Raw genomic sequence first — 20293 nt, 5'->3', positions numbered from 1 at the left:
TTCGCCCGGAAATAGATTGAAGATCGCCATATTCTAGACCCAAAGGAGCAGAGACGTAGCCTTGTTAGAACCACCCGTCTCCTGGCTTCTTTGCCCTTTTCAAATATCCTTGCTCGGTAAAGTCTCTGCAAGGAAGCTGGAAACGTGTAGCCACAGAAGAACTACCAGGGTTGGTTTGGGGGAAATGCCAGGCAAGGAAGTCCGGTACATCATATATTGACGGAGATAGGGTGTTAGTATATATCAGTGACACTCTAAAGAGCTGATACGTAGATCCTACCATCGAAGCCAGCCCATGATGCTATATTCTCCTTGTGGCACTTGCTCAGGATAATTTGCCACTAGGCGCCATCAAGTGAAATAATCGGGGGATATTTCGTTTTTGGATAGGATCTTCAACAAGGTCAATGTGTGCGATCGACTCCCTTCAGAGCTGCCGACTGTAGAACGACCCACGTGGTATCAGCAGTGTTTATTTCGCACGTAGTTCCTCGTACGATACCATTGCCGTCTTGAGATCCTCGAGGAGTGAGAAGTAACACGCTGTCAGTAGCTTGTATTGCCTCGCGGGTCTGTGTAGAGCCTTTTGTACAGACGGCAGATCTCTAGGAGATTCGGTTGCTGAGGAATGTCTGGAAATGGCAACGTAGATGGATTATTCGCCTGAGGTAGGGTATGGTGTCCTCTTTCCTTAATTGACTCGACGTCGCGGGGCGTCAGATGAAAACAGATCAAGATCTACTGGGGATTAGGAGCATTGACATTGAACTATGGCTATGTTGATGGCATACCACTTGATTCGACCATACGTCCAGATATGGTGATGAACAGGTATGTGGCGAGATTGAATGATAAAGAGAAGGGGTTAGAATGTAAGATTGAGCTTGAAAATCAAGCCTGAATGCTAAGAAGGCAACATGTTTCGCATACTAGTTTAGCATCCCAGATGGGCAACATCCCGGACTGATCTCTAATGGGTGGGAAGAAACGAGCAGGAGGCTTAATATTGAGGGTTTGGGGAAAGTTCGGATATTTTCTTGATTGATCCAGGTATTTGTTTACATTTAAGTATACTCACGTAGTTTCCCATGGCTATTCTTTCTGACCAGACACTATTCTCGAGTCAGAATAACCAGTGAAGGTCGTCAGCCATACAGTGGAGTCCAGCAGACCGAAATTTGTGAACAGCATGGGGCGTCACTGCTACCTCGCATGTCATAAGTTTGCTGGAATTTGCGGAGAGAGGCTTTGAGATTAAGATCCGAACTGTCTCCGCGCCACATGCAACAAGCAGATTCCATCGGTTGAATTCAGATACCGAGACTAACACACTGATCAGAGTGGAGTCGAGTATATTTCAAATTCAGGATCAGAATCAGATAATAACTATGCCTTCCTAGCTCGAGGTGGATTTGCATACCATTCCTTGTCACGATCACGGCGCATGTCTGCAGCGATAATTTGGAAAACCTTGCGGAAATCCTCGTTCCGTGACCAAAGACGACCGAACCTGCTTCTGTGGTCACGAAGCTTAGATTGATAATGACTCTTCCTGTCTCTTCTGCATCGTTCGGCTGACTCCAGGATTTCCCGTTCATAGTCCACCTGGTCGAGGCGTGGGTCGGGGAATTTATTCAAAAGGGCATTCATCGTATTGTATGCTTTGGTACTGCTCCAATCGATTCGTGATTCGCTGTAATCTAGCGCCATGAGAAGAAAAGCTTTATCCTTGCTCACGACGCGAGACAGGAGAGACCTAGCCGTTTCCCAATCGCCCTTTGAGTCGGCTTCCCTAGCCTGCTTTTCAAGCTGTTCATTGACTCGGATTTGGGTTTCTCGGGTGGCGTCCAAAGCCTCCAGGAGCGGATCGAGGATAGCCCGATTAGAAATTTGGAGAATTGTAGATTTGGCCTTATCAAAGTCATCATCCGGTTCCTCTGCTCTCTTCTTCGGTGGAGGTGCATAGGTGACGACGCAGTTCTTCAGACCAGGCCAGTGGCTCTCATCATCTAACCCAGTTTGTGAGAATGCTCGCTTCACGGCGCTTAAGGTAAGAACTTCCACTGGGTGAGAAGGTTTTGGAACCCTAGGGGACCCAGGGGAACGGGGCACGATTCTCAGGTGTGCAGGTTGGACGCTATTAATATGCGCAACTAGTTCTCCCACCAAGCGTTTAATGTCACCTTCAGGGTCGTTGGGCAGTTTTGAAGGATTGTCACGCCACACGCGAATCCTATACTGCACCTGGCGCCTAACACGCTCCCAGTCCCAGCCCGAATCTTCCCAAAAGTGATTAGCAACACGATGCCAAAAGTCTCCACTGCCTTGTGGTCTGTTGTAGAGTTCCTTGTGAGTGAGGCAGAGTGAGCAAAGAGTCACCAGCATTTCTGTGGGTAAAGTTCTCAACGCAGGCTGATTTGTGCGGTACTCCCGGATCACCTGTCCACTGCTGGTGACTATACATGGGTCTCGGGTCCCCGCTTTCGACCATGGCGTCGGATTTGGTACAAAGCCCAAGACATCGAAAAGATCTTGCATTTCCGAGGAAGTTGATGGAGGAAAACATTCAGACGTATAGTCTTGCCTCCTTATACTGGCTCCAACCCGAAGTAAAGCATCGACTTTTGCCGAATCGGCATCAAGAGCTGGCCGGCGATGCGACTCTCGGGGTTCTAGTCGATGCCAAACCCTGTCACGATCATCGCGCATATCTTCAGCCATCATTTCGAATACTTTGCGGAAGTCATCGGGCTTCTTCCAGAGAACACCACTTTCCAACATCTTTTCTCCGGCAAAAAGACTTTGTTGATCGTGGGCTATTCCTGGTGGCCCATGTATTTTTGCGTATTCAATAAACTGTGTAAGTTCGACCTGCCTGAGGCGCCGATCAGGGTAGTCCTTCTTGAGTTGAACGAGTAATTCCAAGTGTTCTTCCTTCTGGCTCAATCGTGCCTGGCTATATTCCAAAGCCTTAAGCAGGAATTTACCGAAATCACTCTTGATACAAGAAAGGAGGGACTTCGCTTCATCCCAATCGCCATTCAGCTCTGCTTCTTTGGCTTGTCTTTCCAAATTCTCGTCAAGCTTATTGAGTGCTGATCGTTGCTCTTCCAACCTCCTAAGGATTGGTCCGGATGCTATTTTGTTCGGGTTCGTTAGGAGATAGTCTTTGGCCTCATCCCAGTGGCCACACAATACGAATTCTTCGCACACTTTTTCGATAACTGTGTCCATGTTACCTGGTGGAGGCTTAGGCCGGACAGATTCTAAGACTGTGACCTCAATGTGGCCATCGCAAGTCTCTGCACTCTCCTCTCCCGATGAGTTGACGAGAGTTGTCTTATGTAGCTCTTTACGCATATCCATAGCCAAAGCTAAAGAAGTACTGTCTTGCCTATCATTGTGCAGGGATTTCGCAAGTGCCACGATAGATTTCAATGCGTCTTGGACCCTTGGGAGTGACGAGTTATCGAGGACAGACTGAGCTTCCTCAAAGGCATTATTCGCTAAAGCCTTATTGCACTTGAATAGGGTCACAAATGCTTGAGGTCTCTTGCCTTTCATCTGAGTGACCAGAGAGCAGGCCTTAGTAAGATCAAGAGAGTCGAATTGTGCTGCTGCGATTTCTCCTCGGAGACCTTCATTATATTTGGCCTGGATTTCTTGTCTCTTTTTCAAGGCACTCAGGAGTCTTTTGGCTCTCGTGTTGTTCTCGAGTTGATGGAGTAAGATCTTCGCTTTCTCCCAATCGCCATCACTCTCTGCTTTCGTGCTTTCCAATTCGTGGTGTGCCTCTCTTTCGTCATGTAGCCGTTCACTAGACTCCAGTTCTGCAAGGTATGCTCTGGCCTTCTCCTTGTCCTGGAGCAGTAGAAGAAGCCACCGGGCTTGATCAAAGTCGCAACGCATTTTGGCGCATTTGCTCCGTTGTAATATGATATCTTCGGGGTCTTCGTCAAGGATATGAACTTGGAGTGAATCATCTATCGGTAGCGTTAAAATTATCAGCACATCCTAGTCAGTGTAATACAATACTCACCATCTGAGTTTATTCTATCATAAAAGCCGGCTGGCGAGAATGTTCGTTTCGATCCGGCCTGTGGAGGAATAGTTGAGGTGGGCTGAACAGTAAGGCCAGCCCCGGTCTGAGATGACTGCGAACTATTTCGTGGTTCATTCTTCGCCATAACGCGTTCGAAATGCTCATTCAGTTCCCATACGAGTGCTTCGATCCGGTAACCATCAAGGTCTAGAGGGACTTCGTTATAAGCATAATCCTGCCCACGATGTTTGCGCAGTTTGTCTTTAACAAAATCTTTAACGGTACTCCACTCCCAGCCGGAGATGCTGTTGAAATCTATAGAAACAGCCTCCCAAAAAATTGTATTGGGGTTCAACGGCGTATATAGATTTTTGTGCTTCACGCAGAACTGAAATAGCGCTAGCACCGCATGCCCGGGAATTTCATCTGGTTGGAAAAGTCGGTGGCTAACCCAGTTCTCTCTATTATTCTCCATGGTGCCAACAGGCAATGAGCCGTCATGAGCTATTGTTGATGTTGGCTGTATCGACGGGGACGGGATGCCGCCTGACACTTGGGAAATCAATTAGCATGCATACGACGGATATGAGATAGAATTGGAATCGCCAACACACTTGAAGACCCTGTATGGGAGAGCATAGCCATAGATGGCGTAGTTGACAGGGGTCGGAGCAACCAGGGACAGGAAAGGCCAAAATGTGGGGAGACTCGGCTCCACGCGACGCGACGCGCCTTCTTGCACTTCCGCGATTTGAGTAGGATTGCAACAGGTCTATCAGGAATTTTGCCTTGACTCAGCAGGCCCAAATCAAAGCTTGGAAGGTTTAGAGCTATCTGGAAGATTTTAGGTAGAATTGCACTCAGTGAGTTGTAATCTGATGATCTCGAGGCCGTTCTCCGTACTCCGTTCATACATATTAGTGCCTCAATAGGCCTGTTCAACTGGCGCAGTATAATAATTCTGCGCTGCTTTGTAACTTCAATTGTCAAGTTAAATATGAATGTTATGTGGGATCTTATAACAACGAAAAGACAATACTATAGAATCGTCGCCCCGAATAGTTCCATCTAATATTTCCCAAAGCGGTTAGCGTGTCACGATCGTCATGGCCAACTGGATTCACCACTTCCATCGATTCTTTGTTGGCGACTCCAAGGCCTCATCTTCATTTGCAAACCCTCCTCTCTTTCCAAGATTCTCGCTATCTCTCAAAGACACTAGGTCTCAATTTTTACTCTTCTACTTCAGCGTGACGACCATCTAACGGCGTAATGCAGCTTTACCTTATTCGCCATGGAGAAACAGTACACAATGTTGGAAGAGTCCTGTAGGAGACCGTGGTTCTAAAACAGTGTTCCAAAACTGCACTAACGTTTTGGGATAGGGCAGGAACCACTGACTCGGCCCTGACCAACCACGGGATGGCTCAAATCAATTGCCTTGCGCAGCATTTCGTCTCCAATTCAACCAAATTTACGGCGGTATTTTCCTCGGACTTGAGTCGAGCGAGGATCACAGCGGAAGGAATTTGTCGTGCACAGGTTGCGCCGTCTGGACAAACACCTATGGTGCCAAGTCTGACTCCGAATTTAAGAGAGAAGGACTATGGATCAATGGAAGGCCAATTGTGGAAAACTTCTCCGCCATCACCATTGCCGACAAATTGGATCGTTCCCGAGTCTAAAACTTCGATGAGAAGGAGAGCTAAATTATTTTTTGACCAACACCTCCTCCCGTTGCTGATGCATGAATCTCATGGCAGACAAAACGTCGCGGTCGTTGCCCATGGTATCATTCTCCAGGAGTTATGGTCTTATCTTATTGAGATCTTCAATTCAACTGACAGTGGCATGGCAACGCCTCAAAGGAGGCCTGTCTGGTCAAATACCGGTTATATGACAATATCAATAACTCACAAACAGGCAGAAAGAGTCGCTCTGCCTGTCCTTAAGCAGGATTTTGCCTTTATCGTTCTGGGTATCGATGGCAGGGAACATCTAACCAAACTCCATCGTACTGGAAGCGGCGTTGGAAGTGCTGCGCATGATGTGAAACAGAAAAGGATCGATCAGTTCTTCCGATAATCGTTCAAAAATTCTGTGGCTATGTACAAGTCCAATCACTTTTACAAGGACTGAAAGATCTATTCCAGATAGAACACCTCCTCCAAATTCTTCCACCAACCCGGGCCCTCCACCGTGCTCACGGCTCCGGGAATAAGGCTCTCCTATTGTATATATTAGTGTGTCTTTTCTTATCTTGTTTGATTTGAACCTTCCACATACCTGCATCGCATCAGTCATGCCCCACCACTCCCGCATCTTGGGGTCGGCTCGCATTTTGACCATATCGGCTCTGATGTCTGTGCCAACATACTTGAAGGTAGCAAACAAAGTCCGTTCACCATCGAAGAAGATCGAGTCTATGCCAGTGACGTTAGCCTGTATCAGGCAGTCATCTTTATTACATATGAAGTCAAAACTTACACTCAGCCATGTTGCACTCCTTGATTAACTTGAGGACCTCAGGCCAGACATTGGCGTGGCACTCCTTGTATGCCGCGAGCTCGGAGGGCTTGAGGTGGACGATCTGGCCGAAGCGGAGGGGTTGAGCCTGAGCCATTTTGACAAGATGTTTTGTATAAGGAAATGATAGACTTGAATGTTTGGATGTCTGTTTGAGGATGTGAAATAAAGGCCTATTGACTGAGGGATTTCATACCCTTTTATGCCCCTCGTTCTCATTCGGACTTCAACCCCCACTCGGGGGCTGCTAGCCCGGGGAGAGCTTGGCATCAGACCGTTACTTTTCAGCTCCGACGAGAGGGGCATTTGGCGACACTAGTGATTATCGGACCGCTAGATTATATTGGTTCTTTTACATTGCAGTTACAGTCTTACGCGGACGTGTTTACATACCACCTCTTCGGAGCGCTTGCTTGCAATGAAACGTTACAACGCAAGCGCTTTATACCTGTTGAGGGGTTATTCGAATCGCTATGGTTTATGTTACATCTTCATGTGCTTGTAATAGTTCGTATTAAATTCACGAACATCAATAACCCGCTTTTATCCATTCATGGAGTGATCATACTTCTTGTTAACAGTGGACGGACACGTGACTCGCCTTCTCCTTGAACCTATGGTAAGACAATTACATACGGCCCCTTAGTACCCCATGTAGGTACTTGTTGACGGGTGGCTTGCATGCAATCGGTGCTTTTGAGTGTTGACGAACCCTGCCCAGGTAAAACAGACCAGGGTTGTTGTTCCTGCATCTCAGCCGCATATACGGAGTCCATAGCCCCGAAGTACCTAACAACAACAGGTGGATAGGTACTCCGTAGATGAATACGAATCCACAAGCACGTAATTGTAATAAAGGAGTGCCGATAACTCACCTTTACAAAATTTTTAATACTCTAGGGCGAGGAGACAGCACTGCCCTTTACGGAGCACATCCACATTGGTACAAGAGAAGCCCAGCGCTCTTCAACTTGATACACAGCACTAGGAACAGGACTAAGAGCCCGCTAATCCTATTACATACGCAGTCCGATACTAGTGCGTTGATGCTCTGTGGAACGGTTTTCCCTCATTCAGCCCCAACTGAAGCTGAGGGTGATGTGGATAGCGCGGTTTGGCTTCCCCACTCCCTCGAGGAGAAGTGTTTCATGTGCCAGTTGGGAATAAGTTAGGTTTAAGAGTGGCGGGTGTCTTGTATTGATGATTTTTAGGGCTCTCGTGTGTTGTTTGTGCAAAGGGTAGACCGACAGAAGGCTTGTTTTATAATCTTCAGCTAAAAGTCCAGAAATGTAGAGGTGGAGGTGGATGGAGATGGAAATGTCTGGAATGCAGAAGTGAGATAATGTGAGTGTGAAAATGGATGAAGGAATTAAGAGCCATGGGTTGCTGTGAACAACCTGTGTAAATGCACCAAAGCCACGCAGGACGAAGTACTTACCTTTCTTGTATTTGAAAAGGATTTGTTAAAGTCATAAATATGGCCCCATTAGGACACACAGAATTATATTTGGTTTTGACAATTGGATATTCAATCCCAGAGACAAGGAGGTGAGAGAGTGAGAGATGTCAACTAGCATGATGATGCGGTAGGTTGCTGGTTGGCTACATGGAGTAGTATTTGAGCTATGTGAGCGATCTATGGAGACCTGGATTTGTTGTAGTACGTCGAACAACATCTGTTAATGAAAAGATTAGTAAATTGAGCACTGGATTCATAATCATGAAATATCCCAGACCCTTAGATCATGATCCAATCTGGTTTCTGGGTATAGGACGAATCCAACAAATAGCCAAATTTGCTGCCAACGATATAACCCCCAGGATCCACATTGATCGTCCGTAGCTCGACCCGTTGTATCTGAAGATAATAGCAAAAACGATTCCTCCAAGGTTACCAAAACCACCAACAATTCCAGAAACAATGCCTATTGACAATATGTTAGCTTAAAAACATCTAGCGAATGCGAATGGGACAAACATACCATTAGCAAAAGGATGCACATGAGGCACAACAGCAAAGTTAGTCCCATTAGACGCCTCAAGGAAGAAAGCCAGTCCGGCCACAAGGCCAAACATGGCTGTCTCAGTAGATGGGTCTGATAATCCAATCGCAAGCTGGAAAGCTCCCATAGCCACCCCCAAAAAGGTAAGCAGGAGTTTCTTGGACCAGACATTGTCGGTAACCCGGTAAACCAGATCTCCAAGTAGACCACCGGCAGGTCGGAAGACAACATTTAGCAGACCGAACATGGCGGCCCATTGACCGGTTTCGGTCTGGTCCATGTGCGGGAACGTCTCTGCATAGTAATGTCCCAGAATGGAGTTAATCGCTAGCTCGGAGCCAAATGAGCAAGCGTAGGGGATTGCCACGGCCATTGTGGATAAGCTTAGAGCCACGTTTAAGGCTTCTCGGCGCGATGGAGCGACGACTGTTTCTTGCTTGAAGACATCTATTTCGCCCATCGCTGTGGCATCTTTGTCTCGGGTTTGTGGTGTTAGGGTGCCTTTCTTTTCAATGTCGAGTGTTGCGGTGTTATGCGGTGTCGTCATTCCGCCGGAGAAAATGCCAGTATTGAGGTCGACAATGTTGCTGTCAGCAGGTGATGCAGTGCCGCTTGACTCTTTCGCCCAGAGATGTCTTTCGGACCACTTTCCTGTGGGTGTGTCTTCGCAGAGGAATAACATGCACAGGGCGATGACAGTGATGATGATGAATGGAACGACGTAGGCGATACGCCATGCTTTATGGGAAGGAAGACCGCGGGATTGAACGAGGGAATCATAAATGGCCGGCATCAAGAAGCTATGATAATTCCGTCAGTATATATGAGCAAGGTGACTAGAATGAGGGTAAAGTCTTACTATGTAATCCCCCCACCTGCATTCCCCCATCCCCCAGCGAGGGAGTTGGCAGTACCAACAATCTTTTTGTCAAAAAAGCCTGTACACCAGACCTGACATGGAACAAATGTTCCTCCCAGAATGCCCACAAAGAAGCGTAGAGCTATCAGGCCCTTTGGGCCAGTGACTAACCCGGCCATGGCTGTGGGGATGGCTCCACATATGAGCAGTCCCACGAACACCAGACGTGGACCATAACGATCACAAAGTGGGCCTGCTACAAATCTGACCAGTAACCTGCGGGGGTCAGAGAAAAGTTTTTCGTTTTTCCAATCCCATAATTTTGCACTTACGTTGCCAGGAGTGCGATGATGTTGGAGTTGGCGACCTCTTCTTGTGTCATGTTCAAGTCTTGTTTGATGGTGACAGTCAACTAGAACAAGATAGTCAATCAAAAAATGTTTCTAAAATATCGAACATTTTGTAATTGGACCATGGACTTACCAACGGTGGAAAGGCATACCATGATAGGAATGCCACCATGAAACCAAGCCATGAAAAGAAGAAGACTCGTCCATATTGATCAAATGGGTTCAATATTGGGATCGACTTGGCTTTTCGATTACTTGGATTGATTTCTGGCGCGGTGAAAAGCTGTTTGGCAAAGCTCATTGCCATCTTGGTGGGAAGGGAGGTCGTTATATAGTAGCGTGGGGTAGCGGGGGGGTGAAGAGCCGGTGCTCCAGTTGAAAAGATTTGATGATTCGGTAAATTGTTTTAAGTTAGGGTGTCTCAAAGATTCCGCTAGCAATCTATTGAAGAGATTCGAAAGATGAGATGCTGTAGATTCTCTATATATTTGTCTCTAGTGCTCCGGTTAGTGTAGAATGGATCTCGGATGTATTTGATCATCCCACATGGTACAACAATCAGACTTGGCTATCTACAGCTTGTCACATTGGCCACATTTCGAGGGCTAGGCGCTGTTGATTGAAAAGAGTGAGTCAAGAGTTACGAGGGATTATATCCCAGGACGCTGATTTGATAGAGACCTTGTTTACCACAATTGTAGCAGGGATCTTGACGTTTGCACGCTAAACTTACTTCTTGTTTAGATCTTATCCCTGAAACTTCCGCATCATCTGTGCAATACGACAGTGAGAGAGATAAGATGTGCATGGGCATAGCCTGTAAATGTCCCGGTGTATACTGTGCCGCCATGCCAAGACCGGAGGCAAGACTCTTGATCTGATGAATTGAGTTCTTCAAGGCAACTCCGCGGAGCTGTCGACGATCTGGGACTTGACCGTTTGTAGTGCGTTAGATCGAGTCCGGGGGTGGGCCTTTGCTTCAGGAACCCGTCATTGATAAACGCGAGCGTCTTCATTGGACGCGGAACATAGAGCGATAGGGGTTGACGAAGGAGCTCGGCCTGGCGGGTCTTGAGATTGGAGGATCGTGTCGATCTGAGCTCCGCGGAAATACTTAATTTTGACCGTATCGTCTAGGGATTGAGCCCTGATGACCTAATGGCTGCTCTCGTCCCCGAGTCTCCCGAATTGGCACATCAGGGTTTCGGTTGCAGGACTTTCGATAGAGGACTTCAGTTTATGTACCCGAACTAGATCGGTCTATTTTCAAACTATCAGGCAATTGAGCTTGTTTAGCATCTAGTAGTTGTCTATTTTCGGGTCTAAGCTCTAGAGTTCTCACTCGATTTGGTAGGACTGGCGAATCGCTTCACCAAAGCGCTGTATAGCAGTGCCCATGGCTTCTGCGCTAGCACTTGCATAGGTGGCACGGAAGAACATTCCCTGTGCAGGTGTGTCAGGCTCGGCACGGAACCAAGAGCCACGAGCGCAAAGGACACCGGTTTTGATGGCTTGATCGAAGATCTCTCCTTCGATTTCTTCAATTGAGCGAGCAGGATATTCGGGATGCTGCAACGGATCCAACTTCAACCAAAGCTATGATTGAAAGTTAGTAATTCGATCGACTTCCAAGGCTTTGCAATCACTGGAGTGATAGAAGACTTACAAACATGCCTGTCGTCGGTGGACTCCAACTGACAACAGATGTTGGCAGGAACTTATCGCAAGCGGCGAGCAACATATCCCTCTTTCTGGCATAGGTGTTCTTCAATGAAATCAACCACTTTAGATATCCCTCATGTCCCCAAGTATCATCAAGCAATTTCCAGAGCATGATCTGCGAAACTCCACTGGGGCCTTGGTTGGCAACTTCGGCATGGCGAATGAATCGCTCTGCTACTTGCGCGCTCGCGGTAATCCATCCCAATCTCGAACCGGGCACGAGAACCTTGGAGAATGAATCCATACGCAATACCCTGCCATCAACATCAAGACTCAGGTATGATGGGACAAGCCCAGCCAGGAACGACTCGACATCCTCGGATACCTGCACACCATGACTCTCCACGCCCTGGTGAGGAGGCATTTGAAGGAAGTAGTATGGCTCGTCCTCGATAATGTAGATATCATGCTTTTGGCAGACTTCATAAATGGCACGGCGGCGCTGAAGACTTTGAGTCGCGCCCGTTGGGTTCTGTCCGGAGGGAACAGTGTAAAGAACATGAGGCTTTCGTTTTCCACGGGCCTTTTCATCCCAGGAGCTGAGAATCTCGTCCATGTTCTCCGGAATCAAGCCTTCATCATCCATTTTGACGCCGAACGGCTTGATGCCCTGGGGAACGAAAGTTTCAAGCGCTGTAGAGAAACTGTATTCTTCTGTAAGGATTGAATCACCCCTCGCACGATCACAAAGCATGCGGATAGTTTGTTCAAGGGCGCCGGTACTTCCAACCGTTGGACAAACTTTCCAATCCGCATAGGGTGGGTTGTAAACCAGCTCTGTATGCTCGGTGATAAAACGCATCATCTGGGGGGATCCAGTTGCCTGACCATAATTGAGGGCAATCGAAAGGTCATACTCGGAGATCCCAGCTTTGACGTCGTGTTTTCCAATACTGATGGTCTGGGTTGTGGGACAGTCCTGTGAGTTTTCGTCTTTTTCGTTAAAGTGTTGAGCTGTAGGCACCCGGAAACTCCATTCGTAAAATGGAAAACATTCACTTGATGGAAGGCCACCTCCAAGCGATACAATGTCTGGTTTGCTGAGGTAGGTAGCGGCCTGTTTGAGGATGCATTGAGGTCGGGACTGGCTTTCTGGGCTGAGATGGGCTGAATGTTTCAATGTTAGAAATGAACACCCATTCGAGGGGATGAGCTCTTACAGTCCCAGCACTTGGCTTTTGGTTTTCCCGAAGACTTTATGTGTTGTTAGCTTTTGCCCGCAGTGTGGAGTATATATATCCTTACGGGAAGTTTGAAATCGTCAGTGTTACAAGCGGCAGCTACACCAGCAAGAAGTCTGCCATTTTCATCCCGTCTTTTCTGAATGTCGTCCAATAGTCTTCGCTTTTCAGCGACTCCAGTCTCGTTCGGGTGTGTTGTAAAGAGAGGCATTGCAGCGAGGTATGGCAAGATTTACCAAAAGAGCGGTCTTTCAAGTGATCCAGACAGCGTAAAAGTCTTCCGGGCACCGGAATTTTTATTTGCCTATCTGTCTCGCATTCCAAGAAGAATGACTCACGAGAACTGCGAAAAACGGAGATATAACTAACATGAAAGCCAAAGCCGAGCTCAAACCCGACCATCCCAAACCCGATCGTCCGGAAGCCGATAATCCCCACAAAAAGCCTGCGAAAAAGATTTTGAAATGCGGAAGTCAAGACCGATTCGCCCAGAACCTTTGCGTATGCACAGGAGATCCTTTGGAGGGGTGCACATGCCGTAGCCCGTGTGATAGATGTATAAAAAAAATGGGAGGGGGCAACCGCAACACAAGACATTCCCATCTCACTTCTACATGACTGGACATCCATAGATGAATACATAGTTATGACCCACATCTATAGCCGCACAACCAAAAAAAGGAAGCAAAAAGATATGATAAGAGTGGGATTCGAACCCACGCCCCTTTCGAGACCAGGAAACTATTACTAGTTGTGGAGTTAAGGTATACCTTAACCTGGCGCCTTGGACCAACTCGGCCATCTTACCATTTGATGTATAGGTGGTGCTAAAAATAAAATATGTTCATGCGCATATTTAACGAGCATATATACCTCGAAGAAGCTAAAATGGGGTGGGCTTGTCCTTTCATCAGATACTGAATGGTGCAGAGTCACCATGGTAATGTAAACTTCTACCCAATCCTATCCGAGGAATCCGAAAAATTAGCTTGGATCATGTACGGAGTAGTGAGAGATATAACTAGTCCACGCTAATGAACGGTAGTGCCTATAAGAGAAGAAGCTAGCGGTAAGGATCTTGTTCTGCAAGGCGACAGCTTCCACAGGATGGAATTGAGGACTTCTGCTACGCATAATAGTTGAGGTAAGACAAACACTGGTGGTATTGATATTGAATACTCCGGGAATGAAGAAAAGTTCTCGAAGGCGAAGCTATGTATACAGATATTGAAAATGAAAGCACACACAGAGACAGGAACAGCCAGACAGGGATTGAGAGAAGATGCCAAGGAGCTCTTTACTCTTGGTTGGAACGAAAGGTATCACATATTCATGCCTCAGGCTACCAGGCATCAGGAACCTGGGCCCGCCATTCCCGATATCCCGATGAGAACCGACAAACAGTCAGCGTCGGATTTGAACATCGGAATGCGGTCAAGTGTCTCGTGTGAATCCTGCCGGTAGGGCTCCCTGACCCAAACCACTAGTTCCAAAAGGCTCATCAGTTCCAGGAGGTCCAAAGTTAAATGCGTCCACTCGGGGTCTGCGCCTTGCCAAAGGTGTCGGAAATCAGACATCGCTGGCTGTTCACTCAGCAGACCGCCACACAAGACGCCCCAGAAACATAGGCAACGAGGGGAGTATGCATACCAACCCTACGAACGACGAGCGGTCAACGAGCATGCGGGTACACCCAAAGAGTCGCCACATACAGGACCTTCCCCAGAAGCGCCCAATGTCCTAGTCCAGTCTACTACATCGGGATTTGGAAAGTATACGAACAAGAATTCGGTCGATAGCCATCTATCTAGTCTTTCCAAGGACATCATATTGAAGTCCCTCAATGGCTTCACGGGTAAATATCCCGAGTTTGCAATACTAAATCACTCGGCTTTCATCAAAGAATTCCAATCACCGATTTCCGACGAAAGCAAAATATTACTTGCTGTGATCTTGGCATCGTCTAGGGTTCAATTTACCCTTCTCGGCCTTCCTTGGGAAGATTCCTTGCTTCCGAGAGAACATTATGTCTCGTATGCCCGGGAGATGCTGTCTGAATGGTCTTTCAAGGCCCCCAAAGTTCAAGTGGCACAAGCCTCACTTATAATGAGTTTATATGAATGGGGCTCTCGAGAATTTCACCGCGCATGGATCTACTGTGGTATGATTTATGGTATTTGTCATGAAATCATCCGAGAACTAACCCTGCGTAGGAATTGCAATCCGAATTATACAGGCTTTAAACAGCCTCAGGGTTTCACCATATCCTCTTGACCCTACTCCGCCAAGCCAGCGAGATGCTGTTTCAGTTGCGGTCGAGAACAGGACCTTCTGGGCCTGCTTCATCATGGACCGAATGGTTAGTTCAGGAACATATAACCCACCCATGTTACCCATGTCAGAAATGGAAAAACTTAAAGTTTCATGTCCGCTGAGTGCCGTGGATTTCGTGTTTGGACCTGATCTCTCGTCTGAGCGAACAAATCTTGAACAAGATTTTACAACTGCACAGGCTGCGCAGACTGCACCCCTAGATGTCACGCAGTCTTTCAAGGTTCTGGTTTCTGGCTTCGATATATGGGCACATATCATGACCTTCATTTTCAACGATGGTCGGCGAGCACCGGGGATGTGTGCACTGCAGAATTGTCCTTGGGCGCCAGGATCGCCGTGGTCAAAAACCATGCAGCATTTAAGAGAATGGAGAGCTACGCAACACCATCGACTCCATTATCCAGAGAACAGTGTCTTGGCTCACACCACTCTAGGCTGGGGAGAATCGTTTACTTATATTAATCTGCTCTATTATACATCGTAAGATATTGATCCCATCTAACATAAGAATAGTCCGAACTGACATCATTTTCTGACAGCACACTTATGCTCCATCGTGAATATTTCCCCTTTTTACCTACTGCTGGATCCATTCCCAGAGGGCCGATCGACCAACCCACCCTGGAAGCGGAAGCACCCGAAGGCTGGTGGGATGAAAGTGCCCTTGTACTTTTTGGAACAGCCGAGAAAATTGCTAAGCTATTGCACGATGCATCTGAGTGCGGGGCAGAGATGTTAACACCTTTCGTGGGATTCTGTGCCTTCTCTGCGGCTTATATGAATCTCTACGCCTTTCGATTCCCCCAAATGAATCTCGGCCGCAGTCCAAATGCAGAAACCAATCTAAATTATTGTCTTGCCTACCTGGAGAAGTTCCGACATGTGTGGAAGCTTGGTGAAAGCTGGGTGAGTATCAATGCTTTCTGACGATATTTCTTTTTTCTTGCAGCTAACATTGGCGAAAAACACAGATAACAACCATTAACCATGCATCAATTTTATATCAACGAGCTGCCTCTGACAAATCACGATATCAAGGCAAGACAAGAACGGATTTCAATAACTTGCACCAATCTTTGCATGAATTTCGGGTGCCTGACAGGTCTGATCAGCACCTTCAGGAAATTGAGGGTGCAGAGAGACCAACAGTGCCGTCATCGCCTTATAACCCCGTACCAGCAGCTGATATAGAGTCTGACATAGTAGATCTGGATATGCCACTTAACAACTTACTCAGCGAGGTTAATGCGTATGCTCATGAGCAAGGCATGTGGTCGCACTGGTGGCCTCCACTTGAAGAAGTCAACCTCGCACCTTTTCATGATCCGCAGACATGAAATTCCAGAAAAAGACCAGATGAAAAGAAATCAAAATGCACACTTGAGCTCAATTTAGTCACTATAAACTACCTGAATGATCACATGCATCAACCTGTCGCATCGCTAAAATATCCAAACAATAAACCATCACCTCATACATCAACTACCAATCAATTGTCTTCGCTGGCTGCACCGCTGGCGCCCGGGTTAAAACCCCGTCGGTCACCTTCTTGCCTTTCATTCCTTTGAACCTTTTATCAAGTTTGTGGAATGGGTCTTCCGTTTCACCCTTGCGCACCTTCCACTTCTCAGTCCCTAAAAATGAATCCAACTCATCGATGGGCGGCAGCTTGATATACACCCACCCATCATCTCTCTCCTCAACAGGGAATGTAGCGATGTTCATGGTCTGATCATTCGAACACCGTCCTGCCTGCTCACCGTTGAGTTCGAAATTGCGCTTATGATACGGGCACGACACCCAGTATTTCCCAGCATCATCATCGCCAACAAGCCCATCAGAAAGAACAAAGGCTCGCTTGTGCGGACACATCTGCTGCGTTGCGTAGAACTTGCCCTTGATCTTGAAAACGGCAAGTTGTGTATCGCCGCGCTTGACATTCGCCGATGAGACCTGCGGTGGCTCCTCAGAGAAATGATCTGCCCGGACAACTGGCTGCCAGGAGAGGCTTGACCACTGGTGACCCTTGAAGTCCTGTCGCTCTGTGGTGTCTTTTGGCCAGTATGTGGGCCGTTGCTGAGATCGTTCCTGGATGACCTCGACTGTTTCAATGGTCTCATCTGTGTTTGCAAATTGCTGGAAGGCCTTTCGACGTTTGGGGTCATTCACGGTCTCAGTCCACTCGCAGAAATAACTATCGACAAGTTCGTTCATTTGCTTTTCCATATCGGCGCAAATCCCGAGTTTGTCATCCACGATCACTTCTTTGAGGTAGTGGATTCCGCCAGGGAGATTCTCGATCCATCTTGCCGTGCGTTGGAGTTTGTCGGCGGTCCGGATGTAAAAGATCAGGTAGCGATCGATGATTGGCATTACCATTTCAGGTGGCACATCTGTAACAAGGAGTTCGGAGTGTCTAGGCTTTGCTCCTCCGTTGCCTCCAACGAAGATGTTGAAGCCCTTCTCGGTGGCAATGAGCCCGAAGCTGGGAGTCATTAGCTTGGAGTTTTTTTAGTCATAGTCGATTTTGTTTGCACTTACTCCTTGTTTTGCGCCTCGGCACATTCTCGCACACAGCCAGATACTGCTCCCTTGAACTTGTGTGGCGCGCGAATGCTCTTGTATCGCTCTTCCAGTCGAATCGCCATGCCAACACTGTCACCAACACCGAAACGGCACCATGTGGTTCCAACACAACTCTGGGCATTCAATGTCAGCTAGGCTTTCCCCGGGAGATATGTGCTTTGACATACTTTGATTGCACGAAGAGCCTTTGCATAGGCGTGTCCACTCTCCATACCCGCATCCACAAGTTCTGTCCAAATATTCAAAAGATCCTGCTTCTTCGCACCGAACATGTCGATACGCTGAGCACCAGTGATCTTGCAATACAGACCGTATCTTTTCGCCACGGAACCAATGGCAATGAGTTTATCGGCCGTGATCTCTCCACCTGGGACTCGGGGTACCACAGAGAATGTGCCATTTCTTTGAATGTTGGCAAGGAATTTATCATTCGTGTCTTGCAAGTCGTTGATACCCTTGTCCATGACATGGGGGTTGAATAAACTAGACAAAATCGATCCAATGGCCGGCTTACACAGTTCACACCCGAGAGAGTCTGGGTTCTTCCCGACAGCCTTCATGATATCGACGAAGCTTTTCAATTGCCTGACTGCCACAATGTTGTATAGATCGGCTCGTGAGTAGGGGATGTGTGAGCACACTGGATACGTCAGTCATGACAGAAGAGTTCTGGTGCAAGTTCGTGTATTCTTACAGTTGTTCGACACTTCCTGTCCGATTTCCAGCATTGTCTTGTTGAAAATTGACTGCACAAGAGGCATGCAACCACCACATCCTGTTCCTGCTTTCGTGCAGGATTTGACTTCAGCAATGGATTTGCATGTGCCGTTCTTCAGATTCGCGACCACATCGCCCTTGGTGACATTGTGGCAGGAACAAATCTGGGTACTGTCATCACTACAGTGAAAGGTTAGCACCTCGTCAAATAAGCAAAACTGACAATACTCACAGGTCATCTGCATTTTCCTCCCCGCCATTCTGAGCCCCAAGGATGAATTGACTCGGAGGAACCTCAAGTTCTTTCTGGAGCTTAACTATCTGGCTCAACTTCAGGTAGTCCTTGGTATCTCCAATCATCATACCACCAAGCAAGAACTTGCCATCCATGGTAAATAAATACTTCTTATACACCCCGCCAAAGGGGTCTTTATATGTCAAGGCCTTAACAGGAGATTCCTCTCTCGAACGGCCATCCTGGCCAGCAGCAATAGAAGGTCGACGACCAGGAAGGAACTTCGGTCCATCCCTGTCGGCAAAGAAGTCACCAAAACTAGCGACATCAACACCGAGCAGTTTTAACTTTGTGCTGAGATCTGGACGCGTGAAGCTTCTGGGCTGCTTGTGTGGGTTTGTCAGATTGAAAGCGAGCACATCGGCCATCTCAATGCCCGGCGCAATGATTCCGAATGTCTGGTTTTCCCAACTTGCGCATTCTCCGACGGCGTAGATATCTGGGATTGAGGTTTGTAGACTACAGGAGTTAGACGAAGAGCTCAAATTCCTGGACTCGTGTATGGTCACAAACCTCTCATCGATCACGAATCCCCCACGCTCACCACATTGGATTCCAGTGTCTCGACCTAATTCATCCCGAGGTTGAACTCCAATCTGAACAGCAATCAGCACTTGTATTATCGGGAAAACGCGAGTAGACAGGAGAGAGATCGAGTACATACCGCGAAGCAGATACAACAACAATCGATCCTTTCCCCATCCTCAAATGTGATCCCAACCACATTATTTTCCTCATCAGTATCAACAACCTTTACTCTCTTCTGGTGGAGAACATCAAGTCCCAACTCCCGGATCTTGCGAGTAACAAGCATTCCTGCATCCCCGTCCAGCTGTCGCGCCAGCACCCATTTATTCCGATCGATCAGTTTCACATTTCCGAAATCTTGCAGATCTGTCATTGCCTTGGCAGCTTCTAGTCCTAATAGTCCGCCCCCGACTGTCACGGCTGTCTCGCCTTTATGCCGAGCAGCAAAGTCAATGAGGTGTTCCAGGTCCGAGATTGTTCGATACACGAACACGCCTTTGGCATCATAGCCAGGCGTTCGTGTCGGAAGAGTGGCATCAGAGCCAGTTGCAAGGACGAGAATATCATATGGTATTATGGCGCCGGTAGATGTATGGACGGTCTTCTCCGTGGGGTTGATTGCAGTTACTCGTGTGTTAAGGTGATGATCGAAAACCCGTTCTTTGAAGGAGCCGTACTAACAAGCATACTCCAGTTAGGACCCAGGTGATCACGCCTTTAGAAACATTACTGCTCACCCATTCGGTCGGATTGAGGTATAAATCCTCAATCTTGCGATGTTCAAAAAACGACGAAAGCCCAACACGATTGTAAGCTACGTGTGACTCTTCGCCGACAACGACGATATCATATTTCCGTTCTGTGTCTTGTTTGATAATTTTCTCGCTGGGATGCTGTTAGGGTTCATCGTGCTGCTCCAGGGTCTGGAATGCGCATACATGAGTGAGATGGCCACCATCCCCAGTCCCACTACCACGATCTTCTGGCGCTGGACTTCCAAGGGACTGGGACTGCCATCGAGTGGCTCGCCATATCGTAGTCCGTCTAGCACGGGCATGGCTGTTGAATCGTACTATGAGATGGAGTATACGATACGCTCTACGGATCACGGCTACGATTCTAGTTTTAAGAAAACTTAATGCCTCGTTCC

General features: G+C 47.6%; 7 protein-coding genes across 7 annotated transcripts; 2 read left to right on the top strand and 5 right to left on the bottom strand.

Moving 5' to 3' along the window:
* Positions 1 to 1386: 1386 nt before the first annotated feature.
* N7457_000426 (uncharacterized protein) lies at positions 1387 to 3909 on the bottom strand (the record flags this gene model as incomplete). The annotated part of the gene is made up of 1 exon (XM_057171494.1): positions 1387 to 3909. The coding sequence occupies one exon, from the start codon at positions 3907 to 3909 to the stop codon at positions 1387 to 1389; it is 2523 nt and encodes an 840-aa protein (XP_057035397.1).
* Positions 3910 to 5336: 1427 nt separating this feature from the next.
* Positions 5337 to 5727, top strand: N7457_000425 (uncharacterized protein; the record flags this gene model as incomplete). The annotated part of the gene is made up of 2 exons (XM_057171493.1): positions 5337 to 5370; positions 5492 to 5727. The coding sequence occupies 2 exons, from the start codon at positions 5337 to 5339 to the stop codon at positions 5725 to 5727; spliced, it is 270 nt and encodes an 89-aa protein (XP_057035396.1).
* A 459-nt stretch (positions 5728 to 6186) lies between these two features.
* Positions 6187 to 6665, bottom strand: N7457_000424 (L-rhamnose mutarotase; the record flags this gene model as incomplete). The annotated part of the gene is made up of 3 exons (XM_057171492.1): positions 6187 to 6270; positions 6329 to 6465; positions 6530 to 6665. 3 exons carry the CDS (start codon positions 6663 to 6665, stop codon positions 6187 to 6189), a joined length of 357 nt encoding a protein of 118 aa, XP_057035395.1.
* Positions 6666 to 8311: 1646 nt separating this feature from the next.
* N7457_000423 (MFS transporter) lies at positions 8312 to 10087 on the bottom strand (the record flags this gene model as incomplete). The annotated part of the gene is made up of 5 exons (XM_057171491.1): positions 8312 to 8493; positions 8551 to 9371; positions 9431 to 9706; positions 9763 to 9842; positions 9914 to 10087. 5 exons carry the CDS (start codon positions 10085 to 10087, stop codon positions 8312 to 8314), a joined length of 1533 nt encoding a protein of 510 aa, XP_057035394.1.
* Positions 10088 to 11118: 1031 nt separating this feature from the next.
* On the bottom strand, positions 11119 to 12894 carry N7457_000422 (aminotransferase-like domain-containing protein; the record flags this gene model as incomplete). The annotated part of the gene is made up of 4 exons (XM_057171490.1): positions 11119 to 11376; positions 11447 to 12609; positions 12663 to 12696; positions 12748 to 12894. The coding sequence occupies 4 exons, from the start codon at positions 12892 to 12894 to the stop codon at positions 11119 to 11121; spliced, it is 1602 nt and encodes a 533-aa protein (XP_057035393.1).
* Positions 12895 to 14303: 1409 nt separating this feature from the next.
* Positions 14304 to 16354, top strand: N7457_000421 (fungal specific transcription factor domain-containing protein; the record flags this gene model as incomplete). The annotated part of the gene is made up of 4 exons (XM_057171489.1): positions 14304 to 14844; positions 14897 to 15497; positions 15557 to 15923; positions 15989 to 16354. Coding segments are annotated over 4 exons (1875 nt in total), but the record flags the coding sequence as incomplete, so codon positions are not given.
* Positions 16355 to 16499: 145 nt separating this feature from the next.
* Positions 16500 to 20200, bottom strand: niiA (nitrite reductase niiA; the record flags this gene model as incomplete). Its single annotated transcript, XM_057171488.1, has 9 exons — positions 16500 to 17502; positions 17559 to 17716; positions 17771 to 18243; positions 18298 to 18500; positions 18553 to 19074; positions 19129 to 19211; positions 19280 to 19819; positions 19881 to 20028; positions 20082 to 20200. The coding sequence occupies 9 exons, from the start codon at positions 20198 to 20200 to the stop codon at positions 16500 to 16502; spliced, it is 3249 nt and encodes a 1082-aa protein (XP_057035391.1).
* Positions 20201 to 20293: the final 93 nt, after the last annotated feature.

This window comes from Penicillium paradoxum, assembly GCF_028828445.1.
Source record: "Penicillium paradoxum strain IBT 22861 chromosome Unknown utg000002l_segment0_segment0, whole genome shotgun sequence".
NCBI lineage: Eukaryota > Fungi > Ascomycota > Eurotiomycetes > Eurotiales > Aspergillaceae > Penicillium > Penicillium paradoxum.
This window is presented reverse-complemented; position numbering and strand designations above follow the sequence as displayed.